This window comes from Aulonocara stuartgranti, assembly GCF_965226115.1.
Source record: "Aulonocara stuartgranti genome assembly, chromosome: 11".
Lineage (NCBI taxonomy): Eukaryota > Metazoa > Chordata > Actinopteri > Cichliformes > Cichlidae > Aulonocara > Aulonocara stuartgranti.
In genome coordinates, this window is record NC_138947.1 from 10,466,377 (window position 1) to 10,491,962 (window position 25,586).

General features: G+C 40.9%; 2 protein-coding genes across 5 annotated transcripts in view; both read right to left on the reverse strand.

Annotated features, from left to right (window-relative positions):
* Window positions 1-265: 265 nt before the first annotated feature.
* Window positions 266-5,421, reverse strand: rbm24b (RNA binding motif protein 24b). The gene is made up of 4 exons (XM_082550909.1): window positions 4,973-5,421; window positions 4,736-4,859; window positions 4,491-4,545; window positions 266-1,865 (listed from the first exon to the last, which is right to left on the reverse strand). Exons 1-4 carry the CDS (start codon window positions 5,138-5,140, stop codon window positions 1,505-1,507), a joined length of 708 nt encoding a protein of 235 aa, XP_082407035.1. The 5' UTR covers window positions 5,141-5,421; the 3' UTR covers window positions 266-1,504.
* A 2,314-nt stretch (window positions 5,422-7,735) lies between these two features.
* The window catches only part of kif13a (kinesin family member 13A), a 38,228-nt gene continuing 20,377 nt past the window's right edge, over window positions 7,736-25,586 (reverse strand). Inside the window, exons 15-40 of one of the 4 annotated variants that reach the window (XM_082550896.1) lie at window positions 25,441-25,527; window positions 25,181-25,356; window positions 24,446-24,665; window positions 23,961-24,123; window positions 23,685-23,828; window positions 23,446-23,595; window positions 22,923-23,087; window positions 22,619-22,792; window positions 22,340-22,491; window positions 22,128-22,260; window positions 21,868-22,014; window positions 21,280-21,312; window positions 20,239-20,338; window positions 20,030-20,156; window positions 19,873-19,928; window positions 19,667-19,791; window positions 17,903-18,079; window positions 17,692-17,784; window positions 17,454-17,606; window positions 17,263-17,331; window positions 17,100-17,150; window positions 16,923-17,007; window positions 16,697-16,848; window positions 14,819-14,983; window positions 11,491-12,697; window positions 7,736-9,325 (exon numbers count right to left, since the gene is read on the reverse strand). In XM_082550896.1, the coding sequence (XP_082407022.1) occupies window positions 9,192-9,325; window positions 11,491-12,697; window positions 14,819-14,983; window positions 16,697-16,848; window positions 16,923-17,007; window positions 17,100-17,150; window positions 17,263-17,331; window positions 17,454-17,606; window positions 17,692-17,784; window positions 17,903-18,079; window positions 19,667-19,791; window positions 19,873-19,928; window positions 20,030-20,156; window positions 20,239-20,338; window positions 21,280-21,312; window positions 21,868-22,014; window positions 22,128-22,260; window positions 22,340-22,491; window positions 22,619-22,792; window positions 22,923-23,087; window positions 23,446-23,595; window positions 23,685-23,828; window positions 23,961-24,123; window positions 24,446-24,665; window positions 25,181-25,356; window positions 25,441-25,527 (4,438 nt within the window). In that variant the 3' untranslated portion in view covers window positions 7,736-9,191. Of the gene's footprint in view, window positions 9,326-11,490; window positions 12,698-14,818; window positions 14,984-16,696; window positions 16,849-16,922; window positions 17,008-17,099; window positions 17,151-17,253; window positions 17,332-17,453; window positions 17,607-17,691; window positions 17,785-17,902; window positions 18,080-19,666; window positions 19,792-19,872; window positions 19,929-20,029; window positions 20,157-20,238; window positions 20,339-21,279; window positions 21,313-21,867; window positions 22,015-22,127; window positions 22,261-22,339; window positions 22,492-22,618; window positions 22,793-22,922; window positions 23,088-23,445; window positions 23,596-23,684; window positions 23,829-23,960; window positions 24,124-24,445; window positions 24,666-25,180; window positions 25,357-25,440; window positions 25,528-25,586 lie in introns of all 4 variants that reach the window. The other 3 variants (XM_082550895.1, XM_082550897.1, XM_082550898.1) reach the window with 3 other exon arrangements.

The following is a 25,586-nucleotide window of genomic DNA, read 5'->3' on the forward strand; positions in this document are numbered from 1 at the left end:
TCAGCCCTGAACATGAGTGAGGACACATTTTATGGAGTGATGAATCCAAAGGTGAAGGTTTTGGGTTCAAATCATCATCGGTATGAATGGAAGAGGTCAGGAGAGAGAGATAACAGCGAGTGTTTACAGCTATCCCTAAAACACAGTCATCTTGATGGAGAACAGAGCAAAAGGCAGCCAACATCCAAAGAACAGCTTTAAACGTCCTTTTAGAAACCTGGAGAATCTTCTTTCATACTGCCAAACAATTAAACAAGAACACAGAAACAGTTGAAGGTAAATTTTGATTTATTTCCCAAATAAAATATCTGTATAGTTGAGTCATGCATTACAAGGTCAACAGCTGTTGCTCTTGCATCAGAAAACCTTTAATGTCAAAAGACATAAAATGTGATCAATTTTAAAAACAGCCTCAGTTATCAAATTAGTCAAGTATCAAAAGTGACATTAAAGAGCTATTAATCTATTAGACAACATAAAAACAACAGAACAGTATAGAAAAAAAGAAACACTTTAAAGTTACTGCTACCTTTCCACTCATCATTTGTTCTTTATACAGACGACAGCTTTGCAAAGCCTAGCGTTCACATCCATCATATGCTCTTGATCATGAGAAATGCAGCAGCACACATGGACATGTTCCACAGTAGACTTTTATACTAACATATGAAAACAAAGGGTTTATTGCTGTAAGGCTCCATAATAAATACATAAATAGCATAATTTAAACACACGATGAAACATTTTATGAAAATGAAAGATTCACATTCAACAGCGTTTCTTCCCTTTAGCTGAACATACTTGAGTGATTAAAAGGGAAGACGCGCGAGTGCTTTTACCAGCTTCAGCTGTCACCAGAGCATTTTGTCTTATGTACCGCAGAAAAAAATACTTTTTAAAAGGGATTTCTTTTCCCAAGGGTCTCTAATCTACCTCACTCCAAACAATAATATATATGTGTATATATATATAAAAAGTCTTAATAAACACTGACGTTTCCATCAGTGCCTGGATAGCTTTGTGAAACAAAAAGAAAAAAAATGGTCCGAAACTATTTCAATACTGAGAACTGCATGAAGGTGTAACATACTGTCGCCAGGTGTTATCGCTGATTTTTAAATTAGCGTGGAAGAAATCTGATCATAAGACATGAATGCACTTTGGACTTACCCCTGCAACATATATACAAAACTCAGCAACAGCTGTCTTGATGTCCAGTGAGTCAACTTCAGTTAACCTGACAAATTTTTTACTGCTGAATAAATATTAAATATTCATTTATATCCAATACTGATCTCACTTGAATAAAATATACATTCCTCACTTGTCTCAACATTGTCTTCTCGCTCTTTGGTAGAGGTTCTGCTTAGTTAAAACCTGGAAGTGACAACCTTTCTTTTCTTTTTAAATCAGCCTCAATCTGTCTGCATCTCCTCCCTTCACCCTCTTCGTGGAAAGAGCTCACCTCCCCTTCTTTTCTTTCTGTAAGGTAGTCTTAAAGGTTTTACTGCATGCGATCTGTCTGGAGCTGCTGAGGCTGATACTGACTGAAGGCCGCAGCAGCTGCTGCTGCTCCTGGGGTGGCAGCGGTGGCAAGCGGCTGCTGGACAGCGTACCCATACCCCGCTGTAGTCATGTAGCTCGTCGGTGCTGGTGAAGCTGCGTACGGATACTGCTCATAGGCAGCAGCTGCAGCAGCAGCAGTCGCAGCAGCTGCAGAGTACTGGGCATAAGCTGCTCCAGTATAGTCAAGGTATGGGGAAGTGGCAGCGGCAGCTGTTGCTGTAGCCGCAGACGGTTGTACATGAGGGATCACCACGCTGGGTTGGACAAAGGCTTGAGGGAAGACATAATGAGCTGGGATCCTGTAGGACACAAAGATGCACAGGGTCAGAACAGAGCCACAGTCAGTCATCTTTCCAACGCTGGAAAACTGAAAAGCAGGTGCCAAATATGTCAGTCCAGTCCTCAGAACACAGCAAATCCATTCATTAACGGAAAAAATAAAAACCCTACCTAGAAATGAAACGTTAAAAAGCAGCAAAAACCACAAAGAAACACAAGCGTAGCTTTAAATTTCAAAAAGCACCCGAATCTGAAACACAGTGAGGCATTAAAAGAAGACATAGCCAAGCTCTGCACCCCAACGCTTCACTGAAAACCATATTTGACAAAATGCGAGCTTATCGCAAAAACACAACATATCAGTTCGAGAAATGGACATGGTTCTGCCCACATACTGCAACACCAACACCACACATACAAGCATGCCCACACATGTTAATAGGTCCTTAAACGCAAAAGAAAAAGAAAAAAATGACTGTTTTGCACGTAGCTGTTAAAGTAACCATACAGCATCTTATCAAAAGTAGGTGCTTAGCTGTATCATGTTGTGCAGATGGCTGTTTGAAAAAGAAATAAACAAGACTGTGTAATAAAGGGACATCTCCATTTGATGATGATGGAAACATACAACCTTTGTATCTGGGTAAACTTGCCTCCACTTTAAACTTCTGTCAGAGTCACGCTAACCAAATACACCGAGGAGCAGGTGTAAAGTATATTTATCCACTGACACGTGCACCTCTTCTACCCTTCCAGACATACCACCACCCCGCGCAAATACACACGCACGGCCAACTTGAGTGACAAGGGAGGCTGGCTGCATGCTATTTTTGCTCCTCTTGTCATCGCAAAAGGACAAGCTGATCTTCTCCTTCAGTGACACATGGCAGAGCTCTCCTCAACAACTGCCTACACCTCACTACGATCAGACTGAAGGTGTCCCCACTGATAAGTGAAAATGGGAGGCGAAACAAAGGCTAACTCTTTTGTCTTATAGAGGCACATCGATTCCAGAAAACTCCCAATGCTTATTTTTGAGCGTGACCCGTCTAATTACTTTAACAGCTTTCAACTTGACAAGACAGAAGCCATCACGCTGGTATCCTCGCTTTGTGACGCAACTTGGTTTTACTACAAAGTGTTTAAATGCTGTAAAGGTCACAGCTGACTTTAAGTGTGACTACTGAAAGGAGGGCATGGAGGTTTTGTCGTCCTGCAAGTGGAGAGCTAAATAAAGGTGCATTGTAAATCACCAGGGCACATGGGTAATCCCCAGCACATAACCAAAACGCCTCATGGGCGCATGGCTCGTCCCACCTGTCGTCCGCAGCCGAGCGGCTCCGTCTCTGCCATACATTATTAACAGCGCTGCTGAGTGACTCCCTTTTTTCCATCTGAATTTGAGAGGCCATGCGGATCACTGTAGCCAACAGCTGCTGCCTAAGAGATGAGCTAAGAGCTCTTGTCTTCACCCTATATTGCAGGGACTATATGAGCACACCTAAACTCATGTGTCACAGCTAAAATAATGAATTCATAACGCTAAAATTTCAGCAGAGTGATCCAGCTTTAATTTGAAACCTTTTTGTTAAAAAAATAACTTACTTCACCAAAGCACAGCCTTTCTGCAAAGAGGGAGGCAATCGAACACACTCATACACACCACTTGAGTGATGGCAAAAAAAACCCCACTGAATATTTGTGACTGATCAGAAAGAAAATGTTCAGTATATGTACCTGTAGATGTAAGCTACAAATGAAAGCAGTAGGTTAATTGAAAAAAAAAAAAAAACCCAATAAAAAAAACAAAACAAAACACAGCATCATGGGTAAGGAAACAGAAAATGAACTCCCACATGCAAGCCAGTGTTTGTTTTGTTGCCGGGGATTGAATTTGAAATTAACACACTGAGTGATCGTCAACCCCAACCCCTTTTGACAACAAAACACAGTGAACTTCATGTTAACCAGAAACCAGGAATAAATAAATAAAAACACAGGCTAAAGCACAATCATTAAAACGGGAAAAAGAATCAACACCCCATTGCAGAGTTATAACTCCCTATGATGACTGGAAAAGTCTGTATGAAAAAATCCCCTTCTGAACGCCCCACACCCCCCACTGCAAGTAGAAGTAAGCACACAGTTAAGCTGAACGCCACATCATACTGAAAACAAGGCACACACCAATCTATGTACTATGGAAAACTGAAAAAAAAAAATCATCAAAGAAAACAACAACAGGAGAAGATTTCCATGCATCTAGTCACCATTTCTGTTCGTTTGTGTATGTCAGAGTATACAGGTAACACTTTAGCGCTCTGCCCAATGCAGACTCAGCTATTCCTCAAATCATCATGTCACTTCATCAGCTATTTTAACCGTTACCGACCCTGTCAGATCAGAGAGAAATAGACAACATGAAGACAAGTCCTGCAGTGGCTGGGGACAAACGCTCACTTCCTTCACAATCAACCTCAAGCAGAGGGGCACACATGTACACTCACATGTCATCAGTCAGGGTGAAACAGATGGAGGCAATAATAAATACACGTTTAAAACAATAATAATGAAAAAAATATAGTCAAGGGCATTTCTAATAGAGACAGATTTTTGTGACAGAAACAAAATGTAGCTTCACATACCCGTAAGGTCTCTGGATGAATGCTGGATGGATCTGAGGCACACCAAATGCAAAGCCTGGAGTTGATACAGACCATTGTGAAACATTTGTTTAAAATCTTTAAAATAAAAATAACCCAGGAAGAAAAATACCTACAAGTTTTCTTAGATTTGTTTCCATAAACTTTAATTAGCTTAATTTAGTTTAGTTCTTTTTATATTCGATTGTAAAAGAAAATAAAAACAAAACTGAGGTCCAGTCCCTCACCTGGCTGAATGACCCTGGGTTTGGCCCCAAGATACGCCAGGTTCACATTGGCTTTCCTTCCATCTATTATGGGGTTGGGGTCCTTGCAGGCTCGGTCGGCAGAGGCCCGGTCTGCCATGGTCACCTAAATTAGGACAACGCGTTTTCCATGAGATTATACTCCTGCACGCGAAACAGCGCATTCTACTTGACTTGTTCAGCTGACCGGATCGTTATATAATTACAAGATTTACTTACGAATCCATAACCTCTGGATTTGCCCGTCTGCCGGTCAGTGATAACAACGGCCTCTTCGATTTCTCCAAACACCTCGAAGTATTTTCTCAGACTTGAGTCGGTTGTGTGATAAGGAAGACCTCCCACAAAGATCTTGGTGAAGGTGGTGTCTTTCTGTGCCGCGTGCATTGTGTGAAAGCTGTGTTTCAAAATGATTTCCGGGGAGTTTTAAAAGTTAGATAAAGGAAAGAGGAGCGTTCAGTGTGCGGACAGGAGGCCCCCCGAAAGTGTGACTGTGCGTCTGAAAGAGGAGGAAGACACCTGTTTGTTGTGTGTGTGCTTCCCAGTTGTCAGTGTGCGTGACACGGATCCTTAACTCCACCCAGATCCAGACCACCACACCGTGTTCAGGCTCCCTACTGTCGCACAACTGCTGAAACTGTCACAAGGGCACGCAGCGTAGAGCTGAATAAAGTTACTCAGTTACTTCGACCATGTATGTTCATATATAAGTTAGGGTTGACTGGGAAATAATAGCATGTTGGGAATGTCAGTTCTCCCCGGAAACTCGTGCAGTCCGTGGGTGCACAGCACTTGCTGGGGTGTAATTTAATAAGTTCATAATGAAAGTGCAAAAAAAAAAAGCTGAAAATCTTGCTCAAATAATGTATTCTTTACTATCGTCTTAGTTTACTGTAGTATAAGCTGTTTTTTTGTGTTTTTTTTCCCTATAGCACCTCCTCCTATTGGAAATAAACAGAATCAATCATCAATATCCGGATATAATAGACACTTTTAAAAATAGTTTGTTTTTTGTTTGTTTGGGGAACAATTTGGGGAAGTTACTTTACAGTTGTGGTTAGAAGTGAGCATGACCCGTCGTAATTTGGGGCTTTTAATAACTTCCATGAACTTTTTTTTTTCCAGGGTGGAGTTATTGCACAGCATACATCTTTAATGAAGAAAACAAGAATTGGGTGCACAAGTTTGAACTTCTTTTGGATTTTCTCTAATCCACACAGGGTTAAAAAAAAAAAAAAAAAAAAAAAAAAAAAAAAAAAAAAATATATATATATATATATATATATATATATATATATATATATATATATATATATATATATATATATATATATATATATATATACTCAAATAATTACATATGCCTACTTAAATCTTTTAATAACTTTTGTCTTTTAACTTTGCCAAGGCCCACGAAGTTTCAGATTTGAGAGAATCAAAAATAAATTCAAACTTGTGCGTCCAGTTTAAAATAGTTAAATATGTATGCTGTAAAAATCATTCCACCCTGGAAAAAGAACAGTTTAAACAAATCCTTAAAAGCCCCAAATTACCATGACACTCATGCCTGTGATGAGTGTATGTAAACAGACTACCATAACTGTAGGTTAAAAGCACCTCAAACATGACACCACTGGCTACAGACAGGCTGGAAAGATTTAAAACTATTAAAGGGCTTCATCATTTTAAGGGGGCAACGTACTTATTCCTGTTTCCAGGATGTTTATATTGTCCCTGGCGATATTTCACACATGCTGCACATCTTAAAGTAAAATGTGTTCTATTATAACATCATTTGAAAGTTTTTTTTTTTTTAAAAACATGAGATTATTGTAAATTCATTACCCGTATGCTATCTTCTCCTGTACACCTTAGACATAGCATTCTTATTTAGATCTCAAAACAGTGCAGTTATATGAAAAAGAAAGTTTTCAAACAAAGTACACCCTCACTGCTTCCATAGTAATTAAGAGGGTAATTGATTAACTTGATTAACAGATCATTCACAGGTGTGTGTGAACAATCAGATGTGTGTTGACACAACGCCACGGTCTTAACCAGAGAGTGAGCAAATTCACCCCAAGGTCAGACCATGCAACACTCTGGGAAACTGCAAAAAACCAAAGAGCTACATCTCAGACTCTACAGGCCTCAGTTAGGATGTTAAATGTTAAAATTCATGGCAGTAAAATTAGAAATTAGGAAGAAGAATTCAGAAGGGTTGCCAGGAGAAAGCATCTTCTCTCTAAAAAGAACATGGCAGCACAGCTTATGTTTACAAAGTTTTAACTAAAGATACAACAAGACTTCGGGACGCTAGTGTGTTCTTTTGAATAATGCTGTGTTTGGTCAAAATCAGTCACAGACTATTGGCGCAAACACATCATTCCCACCGTGAACAAGGGTGGTGGAGGAATGGTTATTTGGGTTTGTTTACAGCCACAGGACTTGGGCATCTTGCAGTCATTGAGTTGGCCATGAACTCCTTCTCATTACCAAAGTAATGTAGAGTCAATGTAGGTAGTTCTAAGAGCTACTGAATCATAGGGTGCATTTAGATTTTCACTGAACTGCATAGAGTCCTGTGAAAACTTTCTTTTTGCAAGGACGTAAATTGCTGTATACTGTTGCTGTTTCCTATTCCAAATATTAAAACTGCACTACATCCCAGCATAGGACGGAACTAAAAACACAAACTGCTGGCTAATCCTACATTATCACCAGACTTTTTTTAATTGAAAAAAAAAAAGAAGTTAATATTAGACTACATTTTAATATATGTATATATATATACATCCAGGAAACAGGTTTGTCAGCCTGAAGGTATCGCTACATTAGATAAATGCAGTGGTTAAAAGTAACTTCTTGTTTTTTCTTTTTTCCTGCATCTGAATCCTGAATTTCAAATTTACTTGCATATACTAGTTAGGTAAATACACTAGGTTAGCATGCATGAGCAGAATGAAGAGTCAACACATACACTGATTGTAAATGTTCTATTCTAGAACATTTTGTACCAATTAAACAATTCAAGATACATTATAAATACAATTCTGTACATTATAATAGTGTATGTTCAAATACATTTCTATTTACAACTCCTTTTTAGGGAGAGCAGCTTTGTTCTCTTCTTTAAAGTAAGGTTCTTGGGTTTCTTTCTTTTACTTGCAATTACAGCTTGAATATTTACCTATTTCTAGTCAGTTCCACAGTTCACTGCTTTGATAAAACACACGTTTGTAGGAAACTCTTCTTCATACCTAAGCTAATTTTCTCTAACCCGATGCTGTCCATCGCCCCTTTATTCAATCCTCCATGTGAAAAACTGAGTTATTGAGTACCTTTTAAGGTGTAGCATCACTCATCAGTCTGTTAGCATGTAAAATGGAGATGGACATCCGCTAAAAAGGCATTCAATCAGTCAGTCAGCAAGGCAGGATGGCATTTTGAATACTTGTGGGTTTCAAAATATACATACAGGTTCTGATCCATACAGCTATGGTTATAACTACTGAGTATTTTGGGACTTATGTGCCTCTTTTTATAGAAACAGGGCAATAAGGCATCAGTATAACCAGCCTCAGACAAAACCTAGCTGCTTTGTACATCTAGTGTTGACACACAGTTCATCGGTTGCAAATATTTCATCAGTCCATCGTGGAAGACAGTCAACAAACTCTCCAAGAATCCTTTCCAGTGCAAGCATTCGAACACCAACAGTTTCGTGCTGGATGGATGGGGATTATTTCCTCCACAGTGTTACAGTACGTCAACAGCAACATTTCTAACTGCAACTCGGGTTTGCAGATTCGTCTTATGCTCAGGGTATGTGGCATTACTCCTAGAGATATGGCACTAAGCTTTAATTGGACACATCGATTTGTAGCAAATACGTCCACATACGCACATTAGAAAAATAACATGTAACTCATAACAGCAGATATGGAACCGAAGTTCTTTGGTTAGCCCTGATATTTCATATTGATGTAAATATCAATGTTTATTAACAGTAGTACATTCTTAATCTTCATATCCCAGATTACTCCATTATGAGCCTAGGGGGAGCTGGGGGGGGGGGGGGGGGGGGGTGGCTGGAGTGCATTGCCTTACAAAAATACGGTAGTGTTCAGAACCAATGTAACAAAAAGTATGTGGGTAATATTGTATAAAGACTCCCAGATTAAAGTTTTCTATAAAAATATCACCATATAGAAAACTAAGATATGTGCATAGTGATTTTTTTTGTTGTTGTCAGTGAACAATAATTAGGATATACCTTCATTAAATGCACAGGTAAGATATGCTTTGAGACAGCACAGACTCCTTCAGCTCAGAGAATTGAGTGGTCAAAAAGATAATACGAAGGGAGGCCGAAGAGGATCTGAGGACCACGCTCAGATCCCTGCAACTCCCCGGAAAATGCGTGCTTCTTTGGGTCCTATCTGATCAGAGTCTGCGGTTCAGTGTCCATGGAGGGTGGTCCTCTGGTGAGACGAGATGGCTTCACAAACACGCCGTGGCCTGGGGGACAGCGGAAGTACACCCTGCCCTGGACTGTCCCATTGTGCTTACCTATAGGATGAGGCATAACTTATTAGAGGAGTTATGGCTCACTTCTAATCACTTTTAATGTAGACTTCTCTTACAAACACGTTTTACAAAACAAGTAAAATGTAAATAAAATCAGAATAAAAAAGACTTTTTAAGCCTTTCAGAAAAAAAAAGTCATTTTAAACTTGATGCCAACAAAACATTTCCAGAAAGCGGTCTTTCAGGAAAAAAAATATGTGGATTAGGATCCGAAAGAAGAAGAAGATGAAGAAGAATCTGCACATGCAACTGCAGGGATCCTTAATAAAAAAAAGTGCAAAGTAGCACCTCTGCAGTCCAGACCTGCTACTCTCTCAGAGCATTTGACACATTGTGAAATGAAGGCTGGACTGTTGAGCAGCTGAAATCTTATATCAAGTATGGACATAAAACACATTTTGATGTCATGACTTTTTAAAAATGTGTTCCTGAGCTTTGTATTAAATGCTTCGTTCTACACGTCTGTCTGCTGCTGGCACTGTGTCCAGCAGGTTTGGATCACAATTGTTCAACAGTTTAATGTAATGGCCTATTTTCACTACAGAGACCTTTTGGCACGTTCTGCTCCGCTGTGCTTGGAAATCTATCTTGGTCTAGTGGATCACTGACAGGTGTCCTACTCTTTCTATCTGAAGCTCTTCTGCACCATTAAAGGATAAACCCTTTTTATTCTACCGGACCTGGGACCCATTTCTTCATTACCTAATCGCCTCTGCATTTTCCGGGATGATATATGAGTCAACAGTATGTATTGTGTTGCCTTTACTGGAATGTGATGTTTGTTTAGCTTCCTTTTTATTTTTTTTCTTCCTCTCTCAGTCAGGTTTAGTTCCCTGTAATTTATACACAGTTTGTATTACTACAGTATTTGCCTGCTTTGCAAAAAAAAAAACCAAAAAAAACCCCCCACAAAACTTTGGCTTTTTTTTACTGGCATCAAAAGCAAAATGTGCAATTTTTATAGAATTTTATAGAATATAGAATGTATTTGTGCTTTTTTCTTTTAAATATAGGGATTTACTAATTTCTGTGTCCTGTTTTACTAACATTCACGCTGTGTTTCAGCTTTATTAGTAACAGGGTAGCACACAGAAAAAAACCCACATGTTATATGATACGTACAGTATATTAAGTGGAAACTGCCCTGGGGTCACAGGTTTATTGCTGTTTGTCACAGTCTGACTCATTTTCTAGACTATGAGTCAGTCTGTGATGACTACAACACATCAAAACTAAGACACCTTTTCCCCCCCTGCTTTTCCTCTTGTATACCACTTGGGGGCAACAGAAACCCCCTCAAAAGTATGAGATCCCTTATGAGATTGATATGGAAAACTACGAAAGCTTGTTTCTGCTATTTAAAAAGAAAAATTTTTTGCCATCCTCAAGGCAAACTTTTCAGGTTATTATCTCAAAATTTTGACGTATCTATCTAATGTACTAACTCGTTAGTTTTGACTTATCTCAGCCAATCAATACATTTTTAAGCACAACGTATAAACTGGATGCACAGACAGTTTCCTGTTTTGTACAGCCAGAAAACCCAAATCATCATTAGCATTCATGTGAAGTTTGTGTTCACCTGTTTGTTGTCTCCAAAACAGACCAAAGAGAAATACCAGTTGCTAAATGCTCCACTATGTTTATCCATTAGCCTTTAACAGAGCCTTTGAGATCTTTCCTGCTTGGCACTGAGTGCACAGGCCTTAAGTGTTTGGTTTTTTTTGCTTTTGTTTTCTTGTTTTGTTTCCTAGAAACAACAGCCTGCTGACACTAATGGACCAGTCAGAGTGGATTAACAATCCCACCACTAAAAGCAAACCTCGCTCTCCTGTAAGTCGCTCTTCTAATCCTCTAATAGACAGTCAACAGGGGGTTACAGCGATTTTGTTTCACCACATAGCCCCACATGTGCGTTAGCCGTGACTGACACCAGTATTTAAGGGATTAATAAATACTATATTTATATTGCTGTTAATAACTGCATAGCCTTAAAGACAACATGTATAAATTAATCATTAAGTTTTTGACTAAGGAATACAGGACATCAGATATATGGAACATTCAGACTGTTTAAACGAATCATTCTTTCCTGTAATAATTACTTTTCTTGGGGGTCTACAAACAGAAGTTTTAAATGGACTCACCCACTGCCATGTCCAGCTTCACACCAATCCAGATCCCCTTGGCAAACTCCACCCCTCCCACATAGTGGACCGTTCCTCTCCTCTTCCCCACCCACACCTGCTCACCAGGTGCCATCCAGTCAGGAAGCTGAGCAACAGGAGTGCTCTCATCCCCACTGGAGTCTCCAGAGGGCTCGGCGCTGCTGGGATTTGGACTGGGACAGGGACTTCCATGGGGCAGATCCCCTTGGGCTGGCTCCTGAATGGGAGGTTCTCCTCCTGCTCGCAGAGCTGGAGCTGAAGACGTGGCTGTAGGTAACGATGTGAGTAGAGATGGCGATTGTGGAGGTGGGACCGATGCAGCAAGATTTATTTGGGCTGGAGAGGCGGAGACTGGGGCTCTGACTGAAGTGCAAAACACTGTTGTGTTAGGGCAGGACACACCTACACTAACGGCGTTTTCATAATTAGGATATTTGCATATTGTCTTTTCGGGAAGAGATGTCTTAAGAATACCAGAGACATCAGAGGTGAGCTGATTGTCAGTGTCACGTGTTTCTACATCGACTGTTTTCTTCTGCTCGTTTGTACAAACCTCCAACCCCTCCTCCCCCCATCCCTGTGTAAAATGTTCCAAATCAGCTACACCAACGCTGTCATCAGCCCCTTTAAAGTCAGTAAACTCCTGGCTGGTACTGAGTACACAGTTGTTTGGTGAAGGGAATGACTGTGGCTTATCAGTGCAATTAGGAATACTGATAGGTGAGGAGGCTGAATGGATGAGCAGGTCCTGAACCCCATCTGCCGAAAGAGGTCGTGGCTGAGCATCACTCCCCGCAGAAACACTTTTGGTTCGGGTGCCGCCTCTTCCAACAGGGCAGCCAAGAGGGTCATGGGAATCTCTGGAGGTGCAGCTGATATGGTCAGAGCTCTCACTGGCACTGAAAGGCATGTCAGACAGCGTGGCATTGGAGGCACTGTGTGAAAAGTAACCACTAGTGCAACTGCTGTTCGTGGGGCTTCGCGACACCTCTCTCTCGCTGCTCCCACCTCCACAACGGCTCCCCTTCAAGTCAGAGCGAAACCCCTCCTGGCTCTCCAGAGTGGCGTTGTAGATCTCAAAGTTTGCAAAGTCCTCTGGGATGTAAGGCTGTAAGGTGCTTTGGTCCTGAGAGCCACGATTTAGACTTAGAGCCATGCGCACATCCGTCTCCTCGTCTTCAGAGTCCTGCCGATCAAAAGAAGAGCAGCGGGACAAAAGACACACCAGGTCTGATGTTAGTTACAGCACGTATAGCCTATGTGAAGACTATTTACAGAAAGAGACTGGAGACAATGAAAATGGTTGAATGTAATGATGGAACAGAGCATAATGTATGAATATTGTGACACTTTTTTCTTTGATCTTTGATAACTTTACTGGTGTTTGCTGCTTTAAATTTGCATTCACATGCTGCATGTCCTTTAACGTGACCCATCAAGTTAAACACCTATCAAACCACTCATTCTACACTTAGGTCCACGATTTGTTGGGCAAAGACATAATTTGTGTATTTCTGTAGACCGCCATTTAAATGAAACAATTAATATATGACTGAAGTGCCTGCTTCCAGCTTTAATTCAAAAGGTTTAACAAACGTCGGAATTACAGTTATTTGTATATACAGTCCTCTAAATTTTAAAATTATAAGAATTAAGCGGACAAACCAACATCATTTTAAATATGAGGATTCTTTTGAATACTTTTGCAGTCATTGAGGTTTGAAACCCATGGACATCACGAAATGCTTTCTCCCTTGAAATGCGCTGCTAGGTCTTTACTGCAGCCACCTCAGCTGCTGCTTGTTTGTGGGTCTCTCTGCCTTCTTTTTTGTATTTATTAATTGTAAAGCATGCTTTGTTTGGTTGAGATCAGGTGACTGATTTCATCATTAAAGAAACTCTTTCTTATGATCCATAAAGTCTGTTCATCTTGACATTTCTTCAGGGGAAGAAACGTTTTGTCACTCATCCAAGCTAGACTGGGATTGGATGACTGAGGATGCATCTTATACTTTCACCCTCCCATCATTCTGGTAAAAGTTTATTGTAGTTTCTTCAGACCAGAGGAATTTTTCAGATCTGCACAGGCTCTTTTAGATGTTAGACATGTCTGATCTGACCTTCTGGTTCTTTAGTGTTTTGCTGTTTTGCAAACCCTTTGTATATACATTTATGAAGGTGTCTCCTGATTAGAGACTTTGACAACAATAATCCTGTGGTCTTGCACTTTAGCTGTCTTCCGTGGTCTCCCAGGTATTTAGATCCTGTTGAGATCTTTTTTAACAATGGTAATCATTTGGCCATTCCAAAAGTTTTTCTCTCTGATAAATTTATTTAGTTTGTAAGCCTAATGATGACCTCCCTGAATTACACTGACGTTTCTTTGGGGATGATGACAATGAAAAGCTATAAAATCCAGTTTCAACAACTGATATTATGTCTGCTCAGTTTGTGTTGAAATCACACAATTACCCTCCTTTAAACATGAAACTACTTTTCAGTCAATTAACAAACTAATTTTGAGGAAATAGATGTATATGAAAATGGCTGTAATTCCTAAATAGTTAGTTAAAATTTATTTTTAATTTAAATTAAAGCTGAAAGCCTGCATTTCGGTTTTCTCTTGGTTGTTTGATTTTAAATCCATTTTCCTGGTTTACACAGGCAAAGCCAAAAAAATGTACAGTATAATAGTATATTTTTGCATTTCACTGAATATTTGAATGCGGCTGTTTAGAAATTATACTATACTATATCATAATATTTTCTCCAAAAACATATATTTGTGCCAACCCATAAAACCCATGAAGCTCTGCTTTTTCAGCTACCTAAGTATTAAAATTTGGTCATAACTTATTTCAGCTTGTGATTTTGATGGTAATCTGGGGCTCATAGTAGCATTTAAACTGCTACTATGCTATTAATCTTAATATTTTCTATGCATGTATTAGATGTGTTGCATGTATTGCATTATAATCAAAAGTATTACCCCATTAATATCACAGTATTACATATTTTAACCAAAGTATTGAACTGATATAAACACTTTTTTTTCTACCAGGTTAGTAGCAACCTAAATACTATTATTTCTAACTAGCTTTCCTGACTAATGCTATGTTATTACTGAGCCAATGAAGATGACTCTTGTTGTAAATGCTGTCAGTTCACGGATTATCTGCCCAGCAAAAGGACAAGTGTATAGTTGTGAGTGCGATACTTACAGCACACCGACTACTTGTTACGTCAGCATGTGTTATGTCTGTGCAAAACTCCTAGAGTAACCCTCAGTGGAGAGTGTAACACTTACAGCAGTGTGTGGCAGTGTGTGGCTGAGCTGTCTGCTGGTGGGAGTGGAGGTGGGGGTGGAGGTGGAGGTGGAAGGCTTGCAGTGGCCCTCGCTGCCTGCCCTGGGTCGGCGCCAGGGGCAGGGAGGGGGGAGCAGTGCAGGGCTGTCCACACATGAGCGCATGCTCTGCAGATGGGTCAGAACAACAGCACACACTTCACACACACAGCATGCATGGAGCTGGGCAGGCCAGTTATATCATTAGTGCCATGCAGTTTAACATTTCACAAAAACAATGCTTGAAGTGCACTAAGGACGAGGGACAGTACTTTTTATTAGAGAACACTGGTGAGCAGTTAGCCTGTGTAGTTTCTTGCACTCGTTTTCTCATGCCCCGTGAACAAGTATAATCTTAAGCACTTGCTCACACTTAATACATGCATAAGACCATTTTAAACAGACTACTGCTATTTATGTACTCCTGCATTTATACATTCAGAACTTTTATGCTGATTGTTAAAAACCTAATTCTGAAAAAGTTGGAACTGAAAAATGTAAATAAAAACAGATTCCAATGATTTACAAATCTCATTAAACTCATATTTTATTCATAGTAGAACAAAAAAAAAAAAACCAACCCATGTCAAATGTTTAATCTGAGGGATTTTACTATTGCATGACAAAAATTAGCTCATTTTGAATTTAAAGGCAGCAACTTTAAACATTTCTTCATCTACAGTACACAATACAACCAAAGGATTCAGAGAATCTGGAAAAATCTATGCAAAAAAGACAAGGTTGAAAATCAGCATTGGATGCTCTCTAAGGCAGCACTGCTTTAAAAACAGGCATGTCACAGAAATCACTGCATGGGCTGAGGAACACAGCTCCCTGTGCCATCCACAAATGGATGTTAAAGCTCTATCTTGCAAAAAGAAGCCATATGTGAACATGGTCCAGAAACACTGCTGTCTCTCTGGGACAAAGATCACTTAAAATAGACCATGTTTGGAAAACATGGACTCTGCATCCTCTGGATTAAAAAGGAACGGCAACAGCTGACTTGTTTTCAGTGCTGAGTTCATAAGCCAGCGTGTCTCGTGGTATGGGGGTGAATCAGCGCCTATGGGATTGGTACCTTTAAAGGGACTATCAGCGCTGAAGGTTATATACAGTCCTCTCCACAGAAGTCCAACAATTGGTCTCTCTGGTTCCCAGCCATTTACTTATTGTAGCTAAGCAAAGAGGAGATACCCATCCCAACTTATTTTTTCTGAAAATGGTGAATTTCTTAGTTTAAATACTTGATGGTTTTTATTTTTTGCTATTGTGAATAAAATATGGTCTTATAAGATTTGCAAATCATCACATTCTGCTTGTATTTGCATTTTACACAGCATCCAAAAATCTTTGTAACTGGGTTTGTAGAAACTTCTATCTGCGAACCACAGTATTCCTGATATAACCTCAGTCCTTACACCTCTCTTAGTCCACTTCAAGAAAACAAATGTGCAGTGTTAGTTTAAATGATCGAAACAGTGACAAAAATATCCGGAAATTCAACTTCCACAAATAAAATGAGACATAACACAGCACAGCTTAGTCAAGTTGAAGTCATGCTCCTATGTGTCACGCACCTTCTGCTCAATAAAGTGACAACAACAAAGTGAATTATGTCATCACGCAGCTTCGGACAATTTGTGTTTTTTGTCAGCGTCGTTATACTAAACATGTTTTGAAAGTGTAACTTGATGTGGTGAAATTCCGACAGTGATCTGACAAAATGGAAATGTGGAACTGGAAGAAAAGTGCAATGGCAAAAGGAGCAACATGCAAAAAAAAAACCCCACAGAAATGAACACCACCCATTTAGAGTGATTTCAGCTCCATCCTCCTTACCTCGTGTCCCAGCAGCGGCCGGGCCTCAAGAACTTTCTTGGCCTTGTTTTCCTCTTTGACAGGAAGAAGAGACTTGAGGAATTTAGGAGGTTGTGGGGAGAGGACTTTAAAGGGGCTGGCAATAAAAAAGGTCGAACTGTCTGGAACCAACCCTGTATGGGAACATTCGGTGTTAACTCTAAGTCAGAACGGAACGCTTCCACACACGTGCTTTTTCTGAGGTTACCTGAGCTCTCCTTTTTAATGGGTGTGGTACAAAGGGAGCCGTCCTGTGGATTACAGTTGGTGCTGTCCACACGGTCACAGTGATCCTGTGATTACAGTCACAACAGACCACAGTCATCACACAAATGTACTCTTGCATGACAGTTACAGAAAACGTTGAACAAGAAGCCCGACGCACCTTACAGTCTTCATCTTCACAACCAGTCAGGTCTGTTTTACTACATAAAGACTGGAGAACAAGAAATAGGACAGTAAAATTATGTGTATAATTTTATAGTCAAGTTATTTCCATATGGCCAGCAGGACATGCAGTGAGTGATTTCTTTAATTACTTGCTGTACATTTGGTGTGCTGATACTCCTCCTTAAGTGTCTCCCCTTGGCAGCGAGTGATTCCTTCACTGTCACAGCCTGCAGAGACCATTAAACAAAGGCAAATTTATCTCTATACATCATCCCTAAATAATTAATGATTATGATGTACACTAAATTACATTTTTTACTAAATTAGATTGTGTTACTGCGTAGGTTACCTGTCGTAGCCTCTCCAGGCTAAGGATGTTCTCCACCTCCAGAACTCCCCGGGTGTATTTTTCTATGTAAGTTTCTCCATCCTGAGTCTCCTCGCTGTCCCCACGAGCAGCCATGAGAGCCAAGGTTTCCCTCTCCTCTGGCTCCTCCGAAGCCTGGAAGAAAAAAAAAGGAAGGAAGCTTAGAAAGAGAAGTTAAACTCCAAACACTGATAAAACAGAAGCAGAGTTTCCAACATACCTTTGGTATGTTGGAAACTATCTCATAAGTCACACTGCAGGAGTAAAGCATGTTCTTTAGCGACATTCTTCTCTTGAGGCTCTGAGTGAAACTCTGTAAGAAAAAAAATATTCAAATTATGTTGATCATTAAAACATGACAGACATCTGTAAGCCTAATATGTTCTTTGGGCTAACCTCCTTTGGTTACATCTAGAGTTTCAAGTATTAACCTGTTTGTTGTAGATGTTGACAGCAATCCTCTTGCGGAGCACCAGCTCCATGGAGGCAGGGTGGCTGAGCTGCACCGTGGCTTTAATGATCAGGTAGATGCGTTCATTTGGCGACGTGACCCGGTTGAGGTGAACAGAATCATGAATGGATGAATCCCAGGAGCACACTGCTGACACCTAATGAAATTTCAAACTTGTGTTTAATTTATTTAATTTCACATTTATCTATAGAAAGAATGTGTGGCAGTGGTTTTGTGACAGCACAGGGAGACACATGGATTACGATGGCATACGTGGACCGTAGCTCTGGGTTTGTCTAATTACCATTTAGACAGCATTTAGCGCAACGATTACTGTAGGGTTAGTCCTGCTCAACATCACACAAAAAGGAATAAAGATTAATTTCATTTAATTACTTCCTACCACACATGCTGCAACCCATCCAATTAGGCACACATAATTGTAGGAAAAAAGTTGCCCTAAAACCCTTGAGACAGAGTACCGGGCTGTGGTCGACTCCTTTGTCACGTGGTGTGAGCAGAATCATCTGCAGCTCAACGTGGCAAAGACCAAGGAACTGATCGTGGACTTCAGGAAGACCAGGAAACACTTGACCCCTGTTTCAATCCAGGGGGTCAGTGTTGACATTGTGGAGGACTATAAATACCTTGGAGTACACATTGACAATAAACTGGACTGGGCTAAAAACACCACAGCACTTTACAGGAAGGGCCAGAGTCGTCTCTATTTTTTGAGGCGACTGAGGTCCTTCAACATCTGCCAGAAAATGCTGAGGATTTTCTATGAGTCTGTTGTGGCCAGTGCGATCCTCTATGCTGTTGCATGCTGGGGGAGCAGGCTGAGGGTCGCAGATGCCAACAGACTTAATAAACTGATCCGTAAGGCCAGCAATGTTGTGGGGATGGAGCTGGACTCCCTCAAGGTGGTGTCGGAGAGGCGGATGCTGTCCAAGATAAAGACAATGTTGGATAACACCTCCCACCCACTCCATGACATGTTGGTCAGTCACAGGAGCTCGTTCAGTGAGAGACTGAGATTACCGAAAAGCACCACTGAACGACACAGGAAATCATTCCTGCCTGTGGCCATCTCCCTGTACAACGCATCCACTTAACACACTGTTTGCTGCTACAGCTACACATGTTTCTTTTCCAAATATTTATTTATAAGTGACTTATGTATGTATGTATGTATGTATGTATGTATGTATGTATGTATATATTGTACTATTCTTAGTTAGTGTATTGTCTGTCTTGTCTTAATGTTGGTTTAAAATAGAGCACTGTAACAAAAAATAATTTCCCCCAGGGATCAATAAAGTATTCTGATTCTGATTCTGATTCTGATTTTATGTGTCAATTTGTGCAATTATGTGAGGAGAAAAACTTTATAGCAGCAATTTAGCAAATGAAGATAATTTAACATGGAGCCATAGTAAAACCAAAGACACACAAATTTATATGTTTAACAAAAATACTCTACAGAGTTGACTTACTTACAGTACATTCATTACACTATTGGATATCTGTGAGCTTCTCTAAGTAAGTAAAGGGAAAAGGCAAAAGAATAATAATGCATCATTATTATTATTATTTTTATTTTTTGACAGTTTTGGGCCTCCATAGAGTCTCTGAGTTGCCAAGAGAAACCAAATTGGAAACACTTTAATCTTTTTTTTTGTCTATGATTCAACTCAAGTATTTTTGACCAGGAGAGGGCAGTAAAGTAACCGTTGTTACTTACCTCCTCATCACTGTGCCTAATGATAGGTAGATAGAAGAACTGGCTGCCGTGCTCTTTGGGCAGTATAGAGTTAACGCCTGCAGCATGTGGGCCGGTCAGCTGCTCGTTCACTGTCAGATTATCCGCTGGTGGCGTACAAAAAGAAGGCCGTTTGCATTTGTGAAGCCAGCGAGGAGTCTGTGAAGTAAAGTATGTGTCTGCCTTACCATTTAAATCCAGGAAGAGTACAGGAATGTGAGCTTCCATTCCTGCAGGTGGAGTCCTACAAGCAGTTGAACAACAGGGTATTGGTTCAAAAATAAAATTAAATAAAAGGCAACAAGAAGTTTTCATTTCTGAATGTTTTGTTTTGCTTGTTTTCACCAGTCTGCAGGAGCTCCCGGGATGCCACTACCAGGTGCAGGTACCAGCACTGCATTTCTCTCTTCAGTCAGCCCGACCCACTGCTCCACCAGCCGAGCTTCACGCTCAATGTCCTCCTCTGACTTCTCTACATGCAGTGAGAAGGATAGAAGTTAAAAAAGAAATGTTTAAAAAAATGAGCAATCTTGTGATCAGGGCCTAAAACCCACCCTGTTTGTTGATGATTTTCTTGATTTGTTCGTCAAGATACTCCCGACGTTTGATTAGTGCATCTGACCAGCGCTCTCTAACACAGTTGAGATCCTCTTCCTGGAACCAAACAAAGAGCTGAATTAATGCCAGCTGGCTCAGTGAAGCAAAGGTTCTGCTACAGGGCAGAGTGAATTGTTACCAGTGGATGATGAGCGTGCACTGGGCTGATTTCTCTGAGGGAATACTGTAACTGCTCCCAAACACCCCCAGCTAATACTTTGGAAAAGTAACAGCTTTACCAAACCCAAGATGTTAAAAAGTAAAAGTCTTAAGCTCTCCAATTCTGGCTATAAAACAAATGTGATTTCACTAAATAAACACATACACAAAAGCTCTCCTTATCCCCCTTTTGCAATCGCACTCATCATTCACACTCGTTTGCATGCACCTCCTCGCACGCAGCCAAAGGTCCCCAAAGTCCTACCTGAATACATGGAAGTATTTCTCTGACAGAGCAGCAGAGAGTAGATTCCCCTCTGCAACATCCCCAATCCCCGAAATACCTCAGAGCCAATCATGTTACGCTTCTGCAATCAGCACACTCTCACAATGCAAAGTACTGTAAATCATGCAGCCATGCAATGCCCAAGTGATTAATTGAGGCGTATTACTTCTGCAGCTCTTCAGTAGTGACAAGCAAACAGTAGCATTAGTGCGCAAAACCTGAGGGGAAAGGCAAGAGAAGGTGGGACAAGATTCTGGCAGACATGCTGCTCCCGGAAGCTCAGGGTGAACCTGTAATTTGTTCGTTTTTATTCTAGGAGATGCCAAAGAGTTGTTGGTGCGACTGGTAATCACAACACATCAGAATACATCCACGTGTGCAGCTGATGCAGATGCTGTTTAATAAAGCGCTTCTTTAGTCGGCAGGGACCTCCTGCCTCTCATGCCCTCAGCACAAGGCCTAGTCACAAACACGTGATCACATCGGTTGGTGTCCTTCATGCTGCAGTGTGAACTAAAGGGTGAGCAGCAGCAGCAGGAGACTCGAAGGGTACCTGATAACTATCCATATCGTCTTCCACCTCTCTCTGGCAGGAGAGAACACACTGAGTCAGATGTGGAGAAGCAGTAAAGGCCTTCACTTGACACGTCAGATGAAACCAGTTGTTTCTCATCTAGCTTACTGTGAATTTCAGTGACGTTTACATCCATGCTCACATACTTTTTTGAGTAAATAGTTATATTTATAACAAGAATTGTCAATTTCATAGTTAATTTGAAAAAAAAAAAAGGGATTCTGTGACTACTGAATTAACAAGCAGCCCCTTTCTATACCCCACAACAGAACTGCGACACTAACAAGTCTTTATTTTCTTGACCAACTCTATGCTGGCTGCCAGCTACCAGGATGGACCAGTCTAGGCATGAAAGCTGAGAAAGACTAAACATAGTTTGGCTGAATTGGTGTAATATTGTGTCTTTGTGGTATGAAACAAGTAGAATGTTCCCCAGAACATCTTCCTGTTTTGATACAGAAACATCTAAAGGCAAATTACCATCCTAATGAAGCCAGCACAATAGGCTCATAGTCAAAGTCCATTTGTGTGCATGTGGAAAAACGCAAACATGTGCATTTTGCAGACCTGGTAGCTGTCGAGCGGTCTCTGTAGTTTGGTGGAGCGAGCCGACACACACCCAATAGAGACAGACAGAACAGCCTCCACCAGCAAGGGCAGAGTGCCTGAGTTCTGGACCGGTTTCACGGACACCTGCAGTCTCCTGGAGTGACCCTGTTTGAAAGAAATCATAATCACATAATTAATTTTTATCCTCTTAAATGTGTGTTTAGTCTAAAGCAGCCAGCCCGACCTGAAGGAAACCTCCTTCATAGTTTTTCTCTGACCTGTCGGAGTTGGAAGACTCCTCCTGTGCTGATGTCTTTCCCAGGTTGCAGCTCCACAGATGCATACTCTCCCTGCTCATTAAGCTCTTGGATGGCGATCCACAGCTCGATCCGGCGAGACACGTCGCTCCACCTTGAACATGTAACAGCTGGGATTAGAATCAATTTTATAGAAGTGCAAAAATGTCAGTGCAACATGTGATGCATCCGACCTGTCCCGGAGCGTCTGGGTCTTGGCTTCCAGTGCATCCAACTCCCAGAGAGAACGACCATTCCCAGCACAGCGATGACCCCACACTTCTATGGCCAGCGCTCCATCTGATATAAACTCTAAAAACTCATCTGTCACGTGCACAACGTAGTCCTGGGAAAAGAGTTTGGGGTAGAGAAGATGAAAGTTACTAACAAAAGTTGCAAGAATGTAAAATGTCTCCGAAACAAGGCATTAAAAAAAACCTCGAATGAAACAACGAGCAGCTCATTTTTCCAACCTTGCAGTGATCAAACTGGACCGTGAACTGAGCATCTGGGCTTCGAGGGGATGGTCTATCTGGGCTGACCATGGGAGGAGCCACAGTGGGCTCACCATGCTCCCAGAACATGTACTGACAGAAGACAAAGTTGGACAGGTTGAGCGGCAGTCCTGTGGCATCCCTGATCCGCACCTACAGCAGCGAAGACAGGATGAAGATTGAAGACTTTGATGTTTTTTTAGAACTGAAATCTCGCCGTGCACCGCCTGCACAGATCCGTTTTGAAATCTTTGGTTAAAATCCACTGATGGTTCACTCGTACCCTGCAGGTGAGCCTTTTGGCCATGTGGACGATCTCTCCGTTGGTGTCCATGACCTCGTAGCAACTATTTTCACTGGAGTTCTCCGAAGAGTCGTCCCCACTACACAGGCGCTCTGGTACAGCTCCACTCACTCGCATCAGCTCAACGTGCAGCCTGCCTGCTACCTGTACATACAAGCAGAAGGAGTGGGACAAAACCTAAACCGTTTGAGAACTAATCCATGTATCCAGAGAAAATTGGCCATTTTTTATTCATTTTAACCAGTATGCTGATTTTTGTTGGTCTATATCTTTTCATATGGACATAAAAGTACTGTGAATCATGAAAAGCTTTTAAATATATAAGGACTAAAAGAATAAGACTAATTGTACTAACAGCCCACATGAGAAGTGTGTGATCTAGTACCATATCTTCATTTTATTAAGCATTAACTAGTAAAATAATAAAATCAGGGCTTCAAAAGGGGAATTCACGAACACAATGACTGACGTCACAGACAGCAAGTCTACAGTGTGCCCTTACCTCTCCCTGCTGGCTGATGATGGGGACAGCGTACTGCAGCTTGACATCATGGAAAAGGCACTCGAGAAAAATGTTGGCCACCCCAATCAGGTTGTGGTTCTCTTGCGCCTCGTAGAAAGGATCACAGTGCTTACTGCTTGCTTTGTTATACTATACAAAGGAAAACAAAAGAACATACTTTTAATTACTTTCCCGCTTCCTTACTCATTTTTTCCTGTCTCTGGTCCTTTGTTACTCACCGTTTCCTCTGTGCCCTCTTTCCAGTCTCTGTAGTGGTCTCTCATGTCTACAAGTTTGTTCTCCAGCTTTTCAATGGTCCAAACCTGGGTCCCCTTCCCTTTCCTCCGCACCTGAATGGCTGGCTCGCTCACGATAGCGCCACGCTACATTAAAGTGTCACATTTTAGATCAGATTACAAGATATTCACATCCTCCCTAACCCTAAGCTTAACCGACCAAAACACTGAAATAACCGAATGAAGTGTAATCGTTTCAAAAAGGTTCAGCAGTCTGACCTTACGGTTGGCGCTGAGGTTGGCTGCAGGAATCTGAAGGGTGACCTGATAATCGGTGAGTTTGTTCATCTCCTCTGCCAAAAAGTTGGCTTCTCGCACCAAAGTGTTGGCTTTGACAACCTGCTCTCTGAGTCGGGAAAGGCTCTGGCGAAAAAGCTCATCCCTGTCACAAAGAAACAAATACACAGAGACGCATTTTATAGAGTTTGATCTTCTCGTGTCCTGAGTGAGTAAAAGAATCATTAATTCCTTCCACTCAGATTTGACTTCTTTTGGCATTTTTATGGTAGAGAAAATTGTGCACTATAGTTTGTATTTGTGTGGGCAACAAGTATGTAAAAGTAGAAAAAAATATACATCTAAATTATTATATACTAGTTTCATCTGTGGCTACGTATTTATAATTTTGATGTCAACATCTTAAGTAGCATGCCTATATATTTTATATGTATGAGGCATCATATGTGTGTGCGAGCTACACTAACCGCTCCTCCGTCCACAGTCGCAGCTTGCCGTGCGGTGCGTGCGTTGAGAACGTGAGGCGGTCGCTGCTGCTGCGGTGATGCTGTGAGGTTTTCTCTGGAGACAGCTGTTGCCGCAGCGACTCCAGCTCTCTTTCGTACATCATCCTTTGCTCCTCCAGGGCCGTACGCTTCTCCTCCAGATACTGCTTTTCCAACACCTGGACCACATTCTGCATGGGGTCTACATACAATTAAAAACAATTAATTGTATGTATTGCAATTAAAAACTTATTAAAAACATGCACTCACTGTCTGTTGTTAGCTACACCGCTCTGTTTCAGCTGCTTGTTAACATAAATATCCAATCAATCAATCACACGGCAGCAGCTCAGTGCATTTAGGCATGTAGCCATGATCAAGACAAAGAACAACTGCAATGTGAAGTTACTCAACAGAAATGCAAATATTAGTTATTATCAGTATCATCACAGATTAAACTACTGTTCTACTCATGAACACTCACTGAATTAATATTCATGAGCTGCTAGAAACTGTTTTTCTTCTGAGAATAACTTCATTATTTGTGGCATTACACATGGATACTGTAAGTCAAATAGAGAAATACTTTTTTTCCCTTTATTCAGAGGATTAAACCCAGTAATACAGGAATGGTATTTTAAAAGGATGTTAGGATACAGTCAGAGTTTCTGGAATGAGCTGGCAGTTCATAAAATATGTACATGGTCCCAATCATACCATTGTTTCCAAGAGTCTTCATTATGACCTCCATCTGGGCAAACTCATAAGTGTAGTCTTGCTCAGAAGAGGCCTCGCTGGCTGTCTCGATGTCTGCCTCGACAAAGCTCTCTCTGGGAGATGCTCTCTCCAGCTCCTTCAAACGGTCCCGCCGCTTTCGTTTAGGCAGATTGATCCTGGAAAGCAGCGCAAATATCCAGTCAGTGACTTCATAGCTGTTCACACGCTTGAATGTGGCAACAAAAACAAAGGACTCATACCTGAAGAAGTGATTATTTCCCCATAAGATACGGTCTCCATGCCACAAGTGTACTAATGAATCAATCATAGTTCCATTCACACAGGTCCTGCAGAGAACATACATTTATATTTTATTGTTGAAGAATTGTATTGTAACCTTCAGGTT

Coding starts and splice junctions, on each gene's coding strand:
- rbm24b (XM_082550909.1), bottom strand. CDS start 5,140: ATGCACGCGGCACAGAAAGACACCACCTTCACCAAGATCTTTGTGGGA. Junction 4,546..4,735: donor ACCCAGGGTCATTCAGCCAG/GTGAGGGACTGG, acceptor TATCAACTCCAG/GCTTTGCATTTGGTGTGCCT. Junction 1,866..4,490: donor TTCATCCAGAGACCTTACGG/GTATGTGAAGCT, acceptor TGTGTCCTACAG/GATCCCAGCTCATTATGTCT.